Raw genomic sequence first — 14459 nt, forward strand, 5'->3', positions numbered from 1 at the left:
TGTCCCATTTGGTGTCCCCATCCAATCAGAGAATTTTATTTGATTAAAAATAAAATTTAAATAACATAAATTAATACTTTTACGCTATTCTATAATCTTTCATTGGCTTGGTACATGGGGACAGGAATTTTTGGGGACAGAGGATCCCCATCCCATCTCCATCTAGCAATTTTTTTTCGTACTACCAAAGGTATCTCTCACCCTTTTTGGGTAAGGAACTAATCTCTTTCGCAGTTCGTGGTTGCCCCTCCCAACAAGTATCACTCTCAGAAATGAAAATCTTAACCTTTTAGTTATCATGAAAATTTAATGAGCCTTACACTACTACATTAACAATTCACCTTTAGTACTATCATTAGTCTTACTAAACATTTGAAATTCTGCTAAAATATTTTGGTAGATGAAATTATGTGGAGAATAACTCTTGCACTTAGAATAAAAAGGGGCTAAATTAAGTGTTTCAAAAAATAATGAGAAATACAATTTATCTTTTTAATTATAATAAAATTATTTTTTTGTCACTAAAAACAAATGAATGAACAATTATTTATCTCTCCATTATTGATTAATTTATGATTATCTTCATTAATAGAGAGACAAATGCTTCAGAAAAAAATAGAGAAGGGTCAAAATATTAAGGTCATTATATTTTAATAGTAACGACTCAAAAATATAAAGTTTAACCCAACAAAAGTTATGGACTTAACCGAGAGTCAGTATGGGTGATGTCCTTAAATCATAGGCCTTAGCTACGAGGTCATATATGATGGCCCAATCTATGTGTGGAAATGATATTTAGACACAAAAAATTGCGTCATCTGATATGATATATACTTATGTGTTCCAATTCTTTTGTGTTCGAATTTCATGAAAATATTCACTTATGTGTTCGAATTACTTTTTTTTACCAATATGGTGGCTTCAATTGCAATTAGTTTACAGCTAGTACATAAAATATTATATTAGATTTATTGTTTCTGAGTGTTGGTTTGAGGATAGGGATTGAAGTATTTGACGTTTTAGTGATTTTAGTTTTATGATTCATTATTAGTTTTATAATACGCACTTAACAAAAATCTATTTCATTTTCCTTAGTTTTGGTCCATCAAGTCATGACAAATATAGATGTAAAGTAGTTTTATTGTTCCTATTTAATTTGCAAATGATATATAAGAAATCACTTTCTTTTGCATCATTTGTGGAGCTCACGAGTGAAGCTTTTGAGTTTGTGAACAGTCTAGGGAAGAGTTTATCTCATTATGCTTTTCCAAATTATCAAATAGTTTTTCAAAACATAAAACATGTCTCACTACATTATATTATAGTCTTTGTGGAATGAGGATTTGTAAACATGTTTCAACAGTTCAATTTTATTTTTGCCCTATATTATAATTTTAGATATGCATTATCCGGCAAGTTATATTTTGTAGTATATTTTTAAGGTCAAAATTGTAACTTCAATGAAAATTAAAGGTCGTAAATGTTATTATTTTTTGATTTTTTAGTGCATTTTTTCATAACTTCTCTCTATTAATGGAGAGGAGTCTAACTCCTCCAATAATAGATAGGAGCCCGACTAGTATATGGAGTTAGACTCCTCTCCATTAATGGAGAGGTAAGTAGTAGGAAAATACATTAAAAACTCAAAAGACAATAACATTTATAACCTTTACTTTTTATTGGAATTACAATTTTGACCTTCAAAATATAACTTGTCTCTCCATTAATAGAGAGGAGTGTTAATCTAGTATATGTGATGTGCTTCTGTCAGTTCAGCTTCAATGTTTTTCCTCTCAAGGAATAAAACAGAAAGTTGTACATAAAGAAATAAGACAAGAAAAAAAATAAAAGACTAGAGATTTCCAATATAACTAATGACAATAATAACTAACAATACAAGACTAAAGATTTCCAATATGGGAAACAACTTATGAGCCATGATCTGTAATAAGAACAACGTATGAAATAAGATATGTAACAACGGTGTCTCTGTTGCTCAGAGACAGAGAGAAAGAGAGGCAAGCTCAAAGTAGCCATCACCAAAAATGTCTCTGTTGCCACTTTCCTTGCACCTACTTGGTCTGCCAAACTTTGTTATTTCAATCTCATCCTCTTCATTCTCAATGTATTCTTCATCACATGCTTCTTCTTCAGCATCATAATCAACTTCATCATCAAAACTACCAAAGAGTCTAAGGCTAAGCTTGCCATTACTACGTTCAGCTTCAAAATAATGTTGAGGAGAAGATGAAGTTACAGCTTCTAAGATTAGTCTACCATATTCGCGGCGAGGCCGAACTTGTACCCCTCCAAAATCAACTAGTGAAGTTAGTGGAGGTGGAATGTTTTTGCTACCTTTATTATGATTCAATCTTTTAGACACAGAATTAGAATTTATGTTAACTATTACTTCTAAAGGTGCATTAGTATCTTCAATGAAACATGAGCTAAATTGTGATGAAAACAAAGATATGCTATTACTACCAGTTTCACACCCAAGATTCTCAGTGCACATTTCCAAGCTCTTTGAACTCAGCATTGATGGGGAACGCTTAATAGTGGGGTGAACATACACATTCTCACCTTCAGTATCTTTAGTTTTGTTACAAATGTTGGATAAAGATTGAATAAAACTCCATGAATTTGACCCTTGATAGATACTTGGAGAAGAAGACATTGGCCTTATTATCAACAATGAAAACGTCAAAAGACAGAGGAAAACAGAGTAAGGATGAAAAGAGAAGTCTTAGTTTAAAGTTGAGAAAAAACTGAAGGAGAAGAGAGGAATGGATATGTAAGAGGAGTGAAAAGGGTGAGGGTGTATATATAGAGGAGGAGCAATGTAAAGTTCCATTTGTTAATTTCGTTGTGAATTATAAATCAACATATTGTCCCAAATCATGTCCCAAATTTTGTTCTCCAAGAATGAAAACGTGTCATCTTAAATGAAATATTGAACATTTATTTTTTTCCCAATTTTTCCTTTACTGTTATTGGTATGGAAAATGATTTTTTTTTGTTTCTCATTGGTATCCTTGTGTGGAGGCATTCACATGTATGTAGGCCTAACTCTCTCAAAAAAATACTTTTTTCATTTATAAGACTCGAACCAAAACCTTACTTAAGAGAAATCAATAGCACTTGAACCAACACTTGTTGATTCAGAACATGATTTGGAGTTAATTGAAGATTAGTTACTTAATGATAGGGATACATGGTACAATAGATATAGCAGCTTTTGATTAACGCATTGTATGTTTATTGACCCTATGATATTTAAGAGAAGGCATATAACTCTCCTCCATTGAATATAAGATAATACTAGTATATTACTAGTACTTAAAGTCAACTAACCTAGCTAGCTAACAAAAGGAACCAATGGAATGAATAATTTACAATTAGCCAAACATGTACGAGATATGTATATACATAACCTTGTCAATTTATTTACAATTAACTGCAAAATCACCTTCCTTTGAGGTGGTTAAGTAACACCAGTTAATAATCAAATTAGAGAAACAATGCAAAACATTGTACACAATCATTTTCCCTAGTCCAACCTTAATTAGCATATATTAATTGATTGTGGGGTCCCTCTTTACATTGTATCAATTATAATTTCCCTAGCTAAGTTTTGAGACATATACAAATGCTGTCTATATAATAACCTTATTCCTATAAAAGAGCTTATGTTTATAAATGCTGAAACCGGGTCAGGTAAGAAGAGAGAGGGTTAGGAATCACTTGCTTGTTTTGGTAAACCACACTCACACTGTCTTCATAGATAGTTATGCTATAAATATTAAGCATTTAGCGTAAGAAAAACGGAAGCACAACTTCTGTCTCATGTCATAAGCTGTGATTGGTCATAAAAATACTTAATACTTAAATTTTAACTCAAATATTTTTTTAAATCAATTATAAGTTCATGCCACATGGAGTGACACTCTCTATGGAACAGTAGGTGTGCACCAAAAAAAAAAGGGAATGAAGATGAGGGGAGGGTGAGGGAAAGGAATATAGGAAGGAAAATAAAATAGGGGACAAGAACAAATGCATCTTGAACATTTTCTCCCAAAATGTCAATGGCATCACCATGGAAGATGCTTGCATAATACTCCCTTTGCGGTTGATCTGAATTGGCTAAGGGAAAAACTTTATGAAATGCATAAATTTTATTTAAAGTATAATGTGAACCCTAAAGCTACCTAGGTTGATCTCATCATATTCTAACCTAATGCATTGTTTATTAACCAGACATCTATGTTTTAATATTGGCTTTTGAGTTTAATATTTGTAAAATTTCGTGTATTATAATATTTTTATTATAATTCATATTTTCATTGCCTAATGCATTTAATTACTCAAAATTAAACAACTATTTGTCTAAGGTTTGATCATGGTAATGATGACACCTTTTTATACCATTGCCTCCTGCAATGAAATAAAAATAAATGTTCCTTAGACTTTATATGGAACATGCCACCTCTCATAGGAATATATAGCCATATTAGAGTATAATCATGTAAAAGTGGTACATATATTTGTTTTGATTTTCTTTAAGCAATAGTCTTGATATGTGTGAATGAATTTTCCTAACTTAAACTTAAATGCTCGTGGAACTAAGTGACCACTCATGGTTAAGTACATATACATAAATGTACAAATGAATATATATTTTTGGTTTCAACTAATATCCTTGTACTAGAGACAATTATGTTCGAGTTAGGAACATTCACAGGTGAGCTAACTCTCTCAGCGGGTAGTTTTTTCATCCATAAAGACTCGAACTTGAGACTTTACTTAAGAAGAATCAAACATGTACCACTTGAATCAACACATTTAGTGTACACAAATGAATATGAATAAAGGACTAGTGCCTTACTATGATTAAGGATTTCAAGAAAATAGTGGTTGCCATACAATCAATTGAAAATTGGGCATTTAAAAAAACAAGAAAGAAGGTGCATCTGATGCTTTATAAACTATGAAGATATTGTTTTTTTTAAGGTTGACTTCAATATATCTTAGTCTAGCCCAGGATGTTTATTTACGCCACACAATAGCATGCAAAGCCACAAGTCAACATAACACAAAAAGTAGAATCATTTCTAAGTTAAATGTCAACAAACTTGATCTCTATCTATTTGCCAATCCAAGTAATGTGATGGTAAATTCTCCATTTAATCCAGTTAGTAACTAATTGAAATAAGTGCTGAAAGAACATTTAATTACATACAAAAAAAGGGGCATAAAAATACAATATACATTTATATACAACTTGTTTGCTACACATAAAGGATGGAAGGATATATAAGTGTGAAGTCTCACATTAAATATGAGGGAACTCTGATGCTCTGTAACATGTCTATGAATGTCTAAACGAGTCTACATAAAAATCAGTTGATGTTGAAATCACAACTAATTGCATTTGGAGTAAATGTTAAGTGGAAATTATCAAGCTGGATATAACAATAGGAAGACCTGAAAATGAAAAGAGAAATATGTTAGCAATGCCAGAACAAAAATGGGTTACCACTTTACACGCATATATATTAGGAGGCATATCTAGTGAGATGAATGTTATTACAATTTACAAGGTTGGATGAATAAATTTTAATCATATAACTATGCCTAGACAAATTTCATTTACTTTATATGGGAAAATTATAATCCTATATATGGGAAAATTATAATTAGATACATGTTAATGTATGTATGTTGTTTTTTCTTTACTTTTACATAGCACTTTCATCTTCATTAATGAAAATGAGTCTAACTCAGGGTGAGAAAATAGGATGGGGATCACATGTCATCATTCATGTGTCACTTGGTGTCCCGAGCCAATGAGAAAGTTTTATCCATTTAAAAACAAAAAATATAAAAATAAAAATTAATATTTTAATATTATTTTATAAAGTTTCATTGATTCGAGACATGAGAACAGAAAAATCATGAGACATGTGATCTTTGCGGGAGGAATCCTTGTACAAGACAAAAAAACCAATCATCCATATCAGAAATGAGGAAAGGTAGGTAGTTGATTAGCTTTATCTATAACTGCTGTGGTTCTCATATTCTCACAGTGAAAGCAGAAACATTAACAACCAACAATGGCCACAATAACATCCTCATCTTCTTTACTCCTATCTTCATCTTCTTTCAAACTCCTTCCACTTTCACATTCTTCTATTTCACGCCTTTCTTTCTCTTCTTCATTTCATTCATCTTCCTCTCTATCCATTCTACCACAGTCTTCTTTAAGTTCTAGACGTTTTGGTACTCATGTTGGCTTCACCATCAATGCCAGTGCTGCAGAGAAGAAGAAAGTGCTCATTGTCAATACCAATACTGGTGGACATGCCATCATTGGGTTCTACTTTGCAAAAGAGCTTCTTGGTGCTGGCCATGCTGTCACTATACTTACTGTTGGTGAAGAAGGCTCAGATAAGATGAAAAAACCTCCTTTTTCAAGTTTCTCAGTTAGTGATCTTAATCTATCTCACTCTTAATATCATTCATATGGTTTTTACAACCACAGCAATGCAAGCATAAGCATAAGCATGTCTTTGTTTATTTTAGAAAGAAATTGTTTTTATCTAGAGTGAGTTAGTATACTTATCCTTAAATCCTTTATGGAATTGAGATTGCTACATATTTTATCAGATCAATGATGGATAAGCTCTTATTGTTTACTTATGAGATAAATTTACTTTATAAGTATCTTATCTGTTTAGCTACTTAAATTGAATAGTACTGTGAGTTCCTATCATTACAAGATTTGGTGTGGGACTTGAAATTTTTTCAGGAAATTGTGAGTGCCGGAGGCCGCACGGTATGGGGAAATCCAGCGGAAGTAGCGAGTATTGTTGGAGGACAAGCTTTTGATGTGGTTTTGGACAACAATGGCAAGGATCTTGAGGCTGTGAGGTTTGTTGTATATATTATTCTATCCTTGTGCTCAATTTTTGATTTGATTGCCTTTCTTGCTAACTAACATAGACAAATGAGCATTGTGGCATGCAACACATGCATGTTGTTTTAGTTTTATGCTACTATAAGCAATTGTTAGAATTCCTCTAGGAAAAAACAGAAGAAACATGTCAAATATCTAATACAGAGATCATAACTTGTAGGCCTGTGATAGATTGGGCTAAGAGTTCTGGTGCAAAGCAATTCTTGTTCATCAGTAGTGCTGGAATCTACAAACTAACAGATGAACTTCCACATGTTGAAGGGGTATATTGAATATCAGTTATCTCCATATAGCATTTGTAAAACCATTATGTCTATTGTAATTAATATGCTAAAGTGAAAATCTGCTATGAACCAGGATGCTGTTAAAGCAGATGCTGGTCATGTTGGAGTTGAGAAATATATTGCAGAAACTTTTGACAGTTGGGCAGTTTTTCGGCCACAGTACATGATTGGCTCTGGCAACAACAAAGACAGTGAGGAGTGGTTTTTTGATAGTAAGTGCAGATTTCTCAGCATAATATATGAAACTCTGTTGCATGATCTACACTTTCTTGAACATCCTATACTTATGTGTGTTGTACTTTGTAGGGATTGTTCGGGACAGACCTGTACCAATTCCTGGCTCAGGATTGCAACTCACTAACATATCTCATGCTAGGGACTTATCTTCCCTGCTTACTCTAGCTGTTGAGAAACCAGAAGCTGCAAGTCAAAGCATTTTCAACAGTGTGAGTGATCGCGCAGTGACCCTAAATGGAATAGCCAAACTATGTGCTCAAGCTGCAGGGCGCCCAGTTAATATTGTTAATTATGATCCAAAAGCTGTTGGAGTAGATGCAAAGAAAGCTTTCCCTTTCCGCACCCAGGTATTTGCATATCTTCTATACTATACTCTAAAACCTGATGTTATGATGAACGGAAATGGGTATCAAACAATGTCTTTTTTAACAAAAATCGTTGAACTGATTCGCAGGAAAGGGTTGTAATGCGACCTTGTTAATCAGTTTAATGATTTTCTTTTAAAGTAAAGAAGTTCAAGTTTCAATAATATAATCCTCTTAATCATTTCATCCTAACAATTTATTATATTATGCAGCACTTCTATGCAGAACCTAGAGCAGCCAAGACTAAATTGGGATGGAGTGCTACTACGAACCTCCCTGAAGACCTAAAAGAAAGGTTTGAGGATTACATAAAGATTGGAAGAGATAAGAAGCCCATAAATTTCGAGTTGGATGATAAGATATTAGAGGCCTTGAAAGTTCCAGTGCCAGTGTGATCCATAATATCAGAAATGTATGAATATTGATCAACATTGAGAGATTTCTTATAAATCAATTTAAATGAAGTGTATTAAAGAAAGTTACCACTCTGCCATTATTGTAAAACAAACTTAGTTCCAATTTAACAAAATCACACCATTATCAGGTAGCTATATTTAATTTATTTATGCCCATATAGCTATCAGATAACAGTCCTAAAGTATCTCAAGCAATCGACATATGGAACAATTGTAATAATATAAAAACGCAAGAACAGAATAGCATGAAAATAGACCACAAACATTTCTTAATGAAGCTAATACTATTTTCTTATCTTACCAGATATATTAATTAAGAGCATATAAACTGGTAAGCTTTAAAAATGCCAAGTTATGGAATACAAACATCTAAAATACAACACATTATAGCTAGCTATATTTGTCTGCAACAAACAAGTCCGTTGAAATTTTTAATTGGCCTACAAATTAATCTGAACTAAAAGTTGCATGCCTGAGAACTTTGAATCATCCTAAATCTCAAGACCTTTCAATTTGGATTCCAGTTCACCATCACCATCGTCTTCTTCAGCCTCGTCATCATAGTCTTCTCCTTCAGGATCATTGTCCTCCAAAGTACCAAGCGTATCAGGTGAATTTTTAAATATGTTCTTCAACTCATCAATCCCTTCATACGATATGAAGTTAGAATTAAGGTTTAGCAACTTAAATCCAGGTTTTTTCACAACAGCTTCAGCCACAAGCCTAGCTCCTGACCATGTGATCGAATTTGTGCTCAAATCAAGTTCATTTAATTGGCCATGGCTTCCTAGTGCCTTACTGATCAAAATTGCACCTTCATCCTTTAGTTCATTCTCAGACAAATTTAACTTGGTGAGGAACTGTTTTGAGGATGTACAGGCAACCAAAGAAGGAACGGCTTCTGCAGTAATGTCATTTCCAGCCATATCCAATATTTCCAAAGACGGTGCAGATTCCTTGAGTGCATTAGCAAGGGCTTCTGCACCATCATCCTCCAAATTCAAATAACTGAGGTATATCTCTGTGAGATCAACAAATGCAGGTATAACTTTACTAAGAGCAACTCCAGCTTCCACACCAAACATGTTGTCACGTAAGTCAAGCGTCTTCAAATGAATACAAGCCCCAAGTGCTTCAGCCAGGGCAACTCCACCATCAGAGCCTACCCTGGTAGATGAACACTGGAAATGTTCCAAAGCTAGGGAACGTTTCACAATTTCAGAAATAGAAATTGCTCCTTCATCTCCAGTCATGTTGTTATGGAAACGAAGAACCCTAAGCTTTTCAGTGGAAGGAATCAATTCAGAAACTGCTTTGGCAGCTTCCTCTGATATACCGTCATTCATCAAATAAAGCTCCTCCAAGTTATTTTGCGATTGTAGGAGCAACCGAAATGCTCTGACCCCCTTTTCACCCAAGGCATTATTTGACAGGTTCAGAAACCTTAAATCACAACCTTCAAGCGCAGAAGAAAATATAGTTATCACTTCGAGGGCTTCTGCTTCAGGTCTTCCAGCAATAAAATCTGATAGATCTACTTCTTTCAGTTGATCCTTAATTGATATTAGGATAGGTTCAGCAACATGAGCAGCATCCAAGCCAAAACTTCTGTTGCTGAAACATATCTTGGTATAAGTGTTTGGTCCCCTCAACGGTTTCAAAAGTTCTGCAGCTTCCTCCCCATCAATAAAGGCTCTGGGACCTCCAGATATGTCAAAAAAAGTTGTACCGGTTGCACTAGCCTTTTCAGATATCAACTCCCCATCCTCCTTTACTTTTGGACCTCTTTTCAAAACCTCCAACATGAGCTTACTTGATTCCTTGGCATAAACTTGCACTGCAGAACTCCCATCACCATCAGACTCCTTCTCGAAGTGTTGGTTTGCGGAAGCAAAAGCTATATCCTCAATTTGCTTTGCATCCTCCTCAGCCTCTTCTTTGCTCAGCAGTCCATACTTTCTAGAGAAAATGGATGGATTTGTAAGGTTCTTGGTCATTCGTTCTACAAGCATTAGCCTAGTACTCTGGCTAGGAGGCCATAATTTGATTGAAAGTGGACGATGTTGGTATGTCTGTGCTGTAGAATCCATACTAAGACAACCTGGAAACAAGTGTATCAACAGCATTTACATGCATCCGGCATTCACCATTAACAAAAGACAATAAGAAACAAAATTGCTTATCGATGCCTCCATCCATTCCACTACCCAAAAAAGAAAGTTGCTCAAGAAAAACAACAAATAGATTGTATATCATTATATCTACAAGGGAAACAGCATTCAGGATTGAGACACTGGTAAACAATAAAGGCAGAACACTTCAGTCATTGACAAAGTAATAATGTAATAATAAGATATATGATTCTGTAATACTTTCGTAATCATCAATAAACTTTTTAAGATAAGCTACGGCCTAGGAAAATAGGAAAATATTAGATCAATTGTTGCAAAAAGAATACTGATATTAATCAGAACACAATAACAACACCCATGCCTTTATGTCATTAGGTAAGTCGGCTACATGGATCAAATGACACCATAAATCATAATGTCCTATCACAAATTGTGTTTATCGAGCAATCAGAACACAGTTTGTAGAAAATCTATAATTACTAATCTGTACATGTGAGGGTCTGCTACTTCACTACTATGTTTGTACATCTACTCTCCTCATACCCCACCGGTACGAGTCATGTGCACTGAGTCTCCTTTTAACTAATTTGTACTAAATGTCAATGACGAAGTACTAAACCAAAGTCAAAGAACATAACATTCATGCATATTAAGATGTAGTTACAACAATAGGGCGTTGATGAGCACAACAAATTTTGCTTGAAAACAATAAAAATCTTTAATTTGTATTAATTAATTAAAATAACCACATCATATAATCCAAAAATACACAATTAAAAATTCTAACTACACCAGATAAAACATACTATTAGACAAACCATGTGCTACTTAGATGCAAGAAGATGCAAATAGATCCGTTAATTCATACATCAAGGAATGAAACTATAAAGACCCAATTGCGGAAAAAGAAATATCAGAATGTTCCATGAGTTTTCATATAATGGGAAAAAACCAATGAATCAAAACATTGTTTCATTTTATAACCCCACCCTCGTAAAATGGGGAAAAACGAAAAAGAAGACTAACAGTATAAAAAGGTTATGCAGAAAAGAAAGAGAAACGAGATAGTGGATTAGGTACCTGAGTAAGAATGCGAGATTATGAAGAGAGATAGCGAAAAACCCTAGATAGAGAGTGAAGCGGCGCCGTTTAATGATGATAGAGAATGAAAATAGGGTATAAAGATTTGGATTTTTTTCTCTTTGGAAAATTTGAATCTTTCACGGCAAGTTCACGATTTGTTAGAGGCCTTTTATGGTTGATTCGGACCAAAAAATAATATCAAATTATTGTGTGGATCGAAATTTCAAATTTAAAAAAAATGTAAGCGTGCGTGTTGAAAGCGGGAGGGAAATGATGAGAATCATATTAATCAAATTTTTTGGTTTCCAGCTTATCCCACTCACGACAATCATGTATGAGTAGTCGGGAATATTCATAGTTATGTGGGGTTAATTCTTTCAGATATTTTTCTATCTTCAAACTTAAACCTAAAATCTTACTTAATAAGAATCAATTAAATATGTATCACTTGAACTAACTAACACGTGTTCGTGATTAATCGAATTAATTTCATTCAAAAAAATCAATTCATTTTTCCACTTTTAAAATACCACCAACATTGAAAGGTTGAAAACCGAAGCTGAGTTCTCCGCTTCCTATTTCTTACGTTGGATGACAATTCTACCCTCGCATCCCATTATATTTGCGCTTTGATGTTGGTATCAATCGGGCCCAGATTCTTTTTCTTGGATCTATGGACCTGGCTGAATTTCCTTTCGGTTAAGGAATTTTTTATTAAAACAAATATGTATATACCGATAATGTAATTTTCTTTTACATTTTTATTGCATTAATTATCATTTATTTTTAATTATTATTAACTTTTCAAAACAACCAAAAATCAAATAAGGTTAATGATGCATTGACTATATATAATTCTTTGTATTTTTAGTGCATAGATATTGTAGTGATTTTTTTGTATCTCACCTTAGTTTTGTAGGATATAAAAATGTCAGTTTGGCTAATACTTTGGGATATAATAAAATATGAGTTTGGATTATATGGTGAATATGAAATTATTGACTTTTCACTTTATGAATTTGAGCTATATATCATGTTCTTCAATGAAAATGAAGAAGAAATGTGACAAATGTTTTAGCATTTAGGCAAAAAAAAAAGTTTATTTGTTGTGTTGTTAAATTAATGTGAATGCATAGGTTTTAATCTGATGTCTCTAGACATTTTGCTTTAAACTCATTATCATACAAGTATAAAAAAGTTGACTCTTAATTTATATATTTTATTCATACTCATATTTATTTTTTGCTGTGACCCATATTTTTTATATTATGATCCATCACATTTATGATTTATTTGTGGTCAGGAAGAGAATAAAATAATATTATTACTTTTTTGACTAATTATTCACAATAAAACATAAGAAAAAGAACACATACATCAGTATATTAAATGAGAGAAAAGATAAGAGGCTGCTCAAAACCATGCCACCTATATTATTTAAATTTTGATATTATTTAAGTTTATTTATTCAACAATGACAAGTTTCATTAAAGAAAAGAAAAAGAAAATTAATAAATATGAGCATTTACTTTTCTCTTATTTGGAAGATGTCAATTTAGATGTGTTTACTCGAACAAATATCTTTTGTCTATGTTTATGTCTCTATTAATATCTTAGACTAATTAAAATATATCATTCAATTAAATAGAAATTAAAAATCATAAAAATAGATTTATATTATTTGGTATAATTAAATTGAATAAATATAGAATGAGACAAATTTTGGGTGTACTTACTCAACACAACAATTTATTTTCATGCCATACACCCACAAGCTAAGGTAACCAACTCAGTCAATATTTTCAATTTTTCATATTCTAATTAATGTTTTTTAATATCTACTACTAATTCAATTTATTCCCATGTAATTAAAAGGGTAGAGTTAAAATAACTACCCAGCTGATGTAAAGTCTCTACACCCTCATTACATATTTAATTATTTACGCGTATTACATTTATTTAAAAGTCAAATAAATTACAAAACTCTAATAATCTCATTATGTAGACTATTTTCACTCATACCCTTGAGTGATACATTAGTATGTTTCTCTCCTTTGCTAGACTTGCTTATATGAGACTTTATTTAGTTGATATTTGTTGTCCCAAAACAATGTATTATTGTATTTGTCGTTGTTTGTAATTGATTAAAAATAATTAATTATTAAAATTTTAATTTAAATATATTTTTAACCAATCATAATTACTAGCACATTGAGTGGCACATATTATGTGATAGCAGATGTGCTCCCCACTTTAGTCAGGTACATTAAGTGGAAGATAAGAGAGAAGATAATGGGCAAGGAAATGGTTCACCTAAGAAGATAATGTAGCTCAGTTTCATCTTCAATTACAGCCTTAAAAACAATTCATTTCCAAGTTTAGTTTCAATCACAATTTCAAAACATTTATGGATCCAGATAGTTTTAGTTCCAAAAACTATAACAGAAATTGTAACTTTAACTATGTACTTGCAAGTTGCAAATGAAACTGTATTTAAATACAACTAAACACGTGTTTAGAATTGTAAATAAACTAAAACGGTTTTTTGAAACTATTTAATTTTAAAAAAAATCAAACTTTTATTTAATTTAGTTTATTCATTAAACCTATATTTGATTTTGCCCACATTGTGTATATATATATAAGATATATATTTTTTGTACTACCAATAGTATTTCCTTATATTTTGGGAAATAGATTAATCATTTTTAAGGTTTGTGACTGTCCATCTTAAAAAATATTATTTTTATAATCAAATTTTTGACATTTTAGTCACTATAGAGATCAAGCGATACATTACACCAATAAACCAAAATATATATATATATATATATATATATATATATGTTATGCTACTATATTACCTAATTTGTAAAGTGCCATCCGCCAGTAAAAATTAAGTGGATAATTTAGTCAAATACCTATGTGTTTCAAAATATTTACGGAAGTAGTATAGTTTTTAGGGA

The 14459-nt window shown here is 32.3% G+C and overlaps 3 protein-coding genes and 1 long non-coding RNA gene across 4 annotated transcripts; 1 reads left to right on the forward strand and 3 right to left on the reverse strand.

Moving 5' to 3' along the window:
• On the reverse strand, window positions 1997-2677 carry LOC109353880 (protein FANTASTIC FOUR 2-like). Its single transcript, XM_019596241.1, has one exon. The coding sequence runs from the start codon at window positions 2675-2677 to the stop codon at window positions 1997-1999; it is 681 nt and encodes a 226-aa protein (XP_019451786.1).
• On the forward strand, window positions 6031-8350 carry LOC109354543 (chloroplast stem-loop binding protein of 41 kDa a, chloroplastic). The gene is made up of 6 exons (XM_019597133.1): window positions 6031-6482; window positions 6809-6930; window positions 7137-7239; window positions 7334-7472; window positions 7567-7844; window positions 8075-8350. The coding sequence occupies exons 1-6, from the start codon at window positions 6114-6116 to the stop codon at window positions 8255-8257; spliced, it is 1194 nt and encodes a 397-aa protein (XP_019452678.1). The 5' UTR covers window positions 6031-6113; the 3' UTR covers window positions 8258-8350.
• On the reverse strand, window positions 6552-6815 carry LOC109354544. Its single transcript, XR_002108560.1, has 2 exons — window positions 6714-6815; window positions 6552-6682 (listed from the first exon to the last, which is right to left on the reverse strand). It is a non-coding gene; the product is annotated as an uncharacterized LOC109354544 (long non-coding RNA).
• On the reverse strand, window positions 8546-11637 carry LOC109354542 (RAN GTPase-activating protein 1). Its single transcript, XM_019597132.1, has 2 exons — window positions 11491-11637; window positions 8546-10379 (listed from the first exon to the last, which is right to left on the reverse strand). The coding sequence occupies exon 2, from the start codon at window positions 10366-10368 to the stop codon at window positions 8770-8772; it is 1599 nt and encodes a 532-aa protein (XP_019452677.1). The 5' UTR covers window positions 10369-10379; window positions 11491-11637; the 3' UTR covers window positions 8546-8769.

This window comes from Lupinus angustifolius, chromosome LG08 (genome assembly GCF_001865875.1).
Source record: "Lupinus angustifolius cultivar Tanjil chromosome LG08, LupAngTanjil_v1.0, whole genome shotgun sequence".
Lineage (NCBI taxonomy): Eukaryota > Viridiplantae > Streptophyta > Magnoliopsida > Fabales > Fabaceae > Lupinus > Lupinus angustifolius.

Excerpts from the sequence above, each read along its gene's own strand:
- LOC109353880 (XM_019596241.1), bottom strand. The coding sequence starts at position 2,677 with ATGTCTTCTTCTCCAAGTATCTATCAAGGGTCAAATTCATGGAGTTTT.
- LOC109354543 (XM_019597133.1), top strand. The coding sequence starts at position 6,114 with ATGGCCACAATAACATCCTCATCTTCTTTACTCCTATCTTCATCTTCT. Across the intron at positions 7,240-7,333 it reads AACTTCCACATGTTGAAGGG|GATGCTGTTAAAGCAGATGC; the intron begins GTATATTGAATA and ends GCTATGAACCAG. Across the intron at positions 7,845-8,074 it reads CTTTCCCTTTCCGCACCCAG|CACTTCTATGCAGAACCTAG; the intron begins GTATTTGCATAT and ends TATATTATGCAG.
- LOC109354542 (XM_019597132.1), bottom strand. The coding sequence starts at position 10,368 with ATGGATTCTACAGCACAGACATACCAACATCGTCCACTTTCAATCAAA.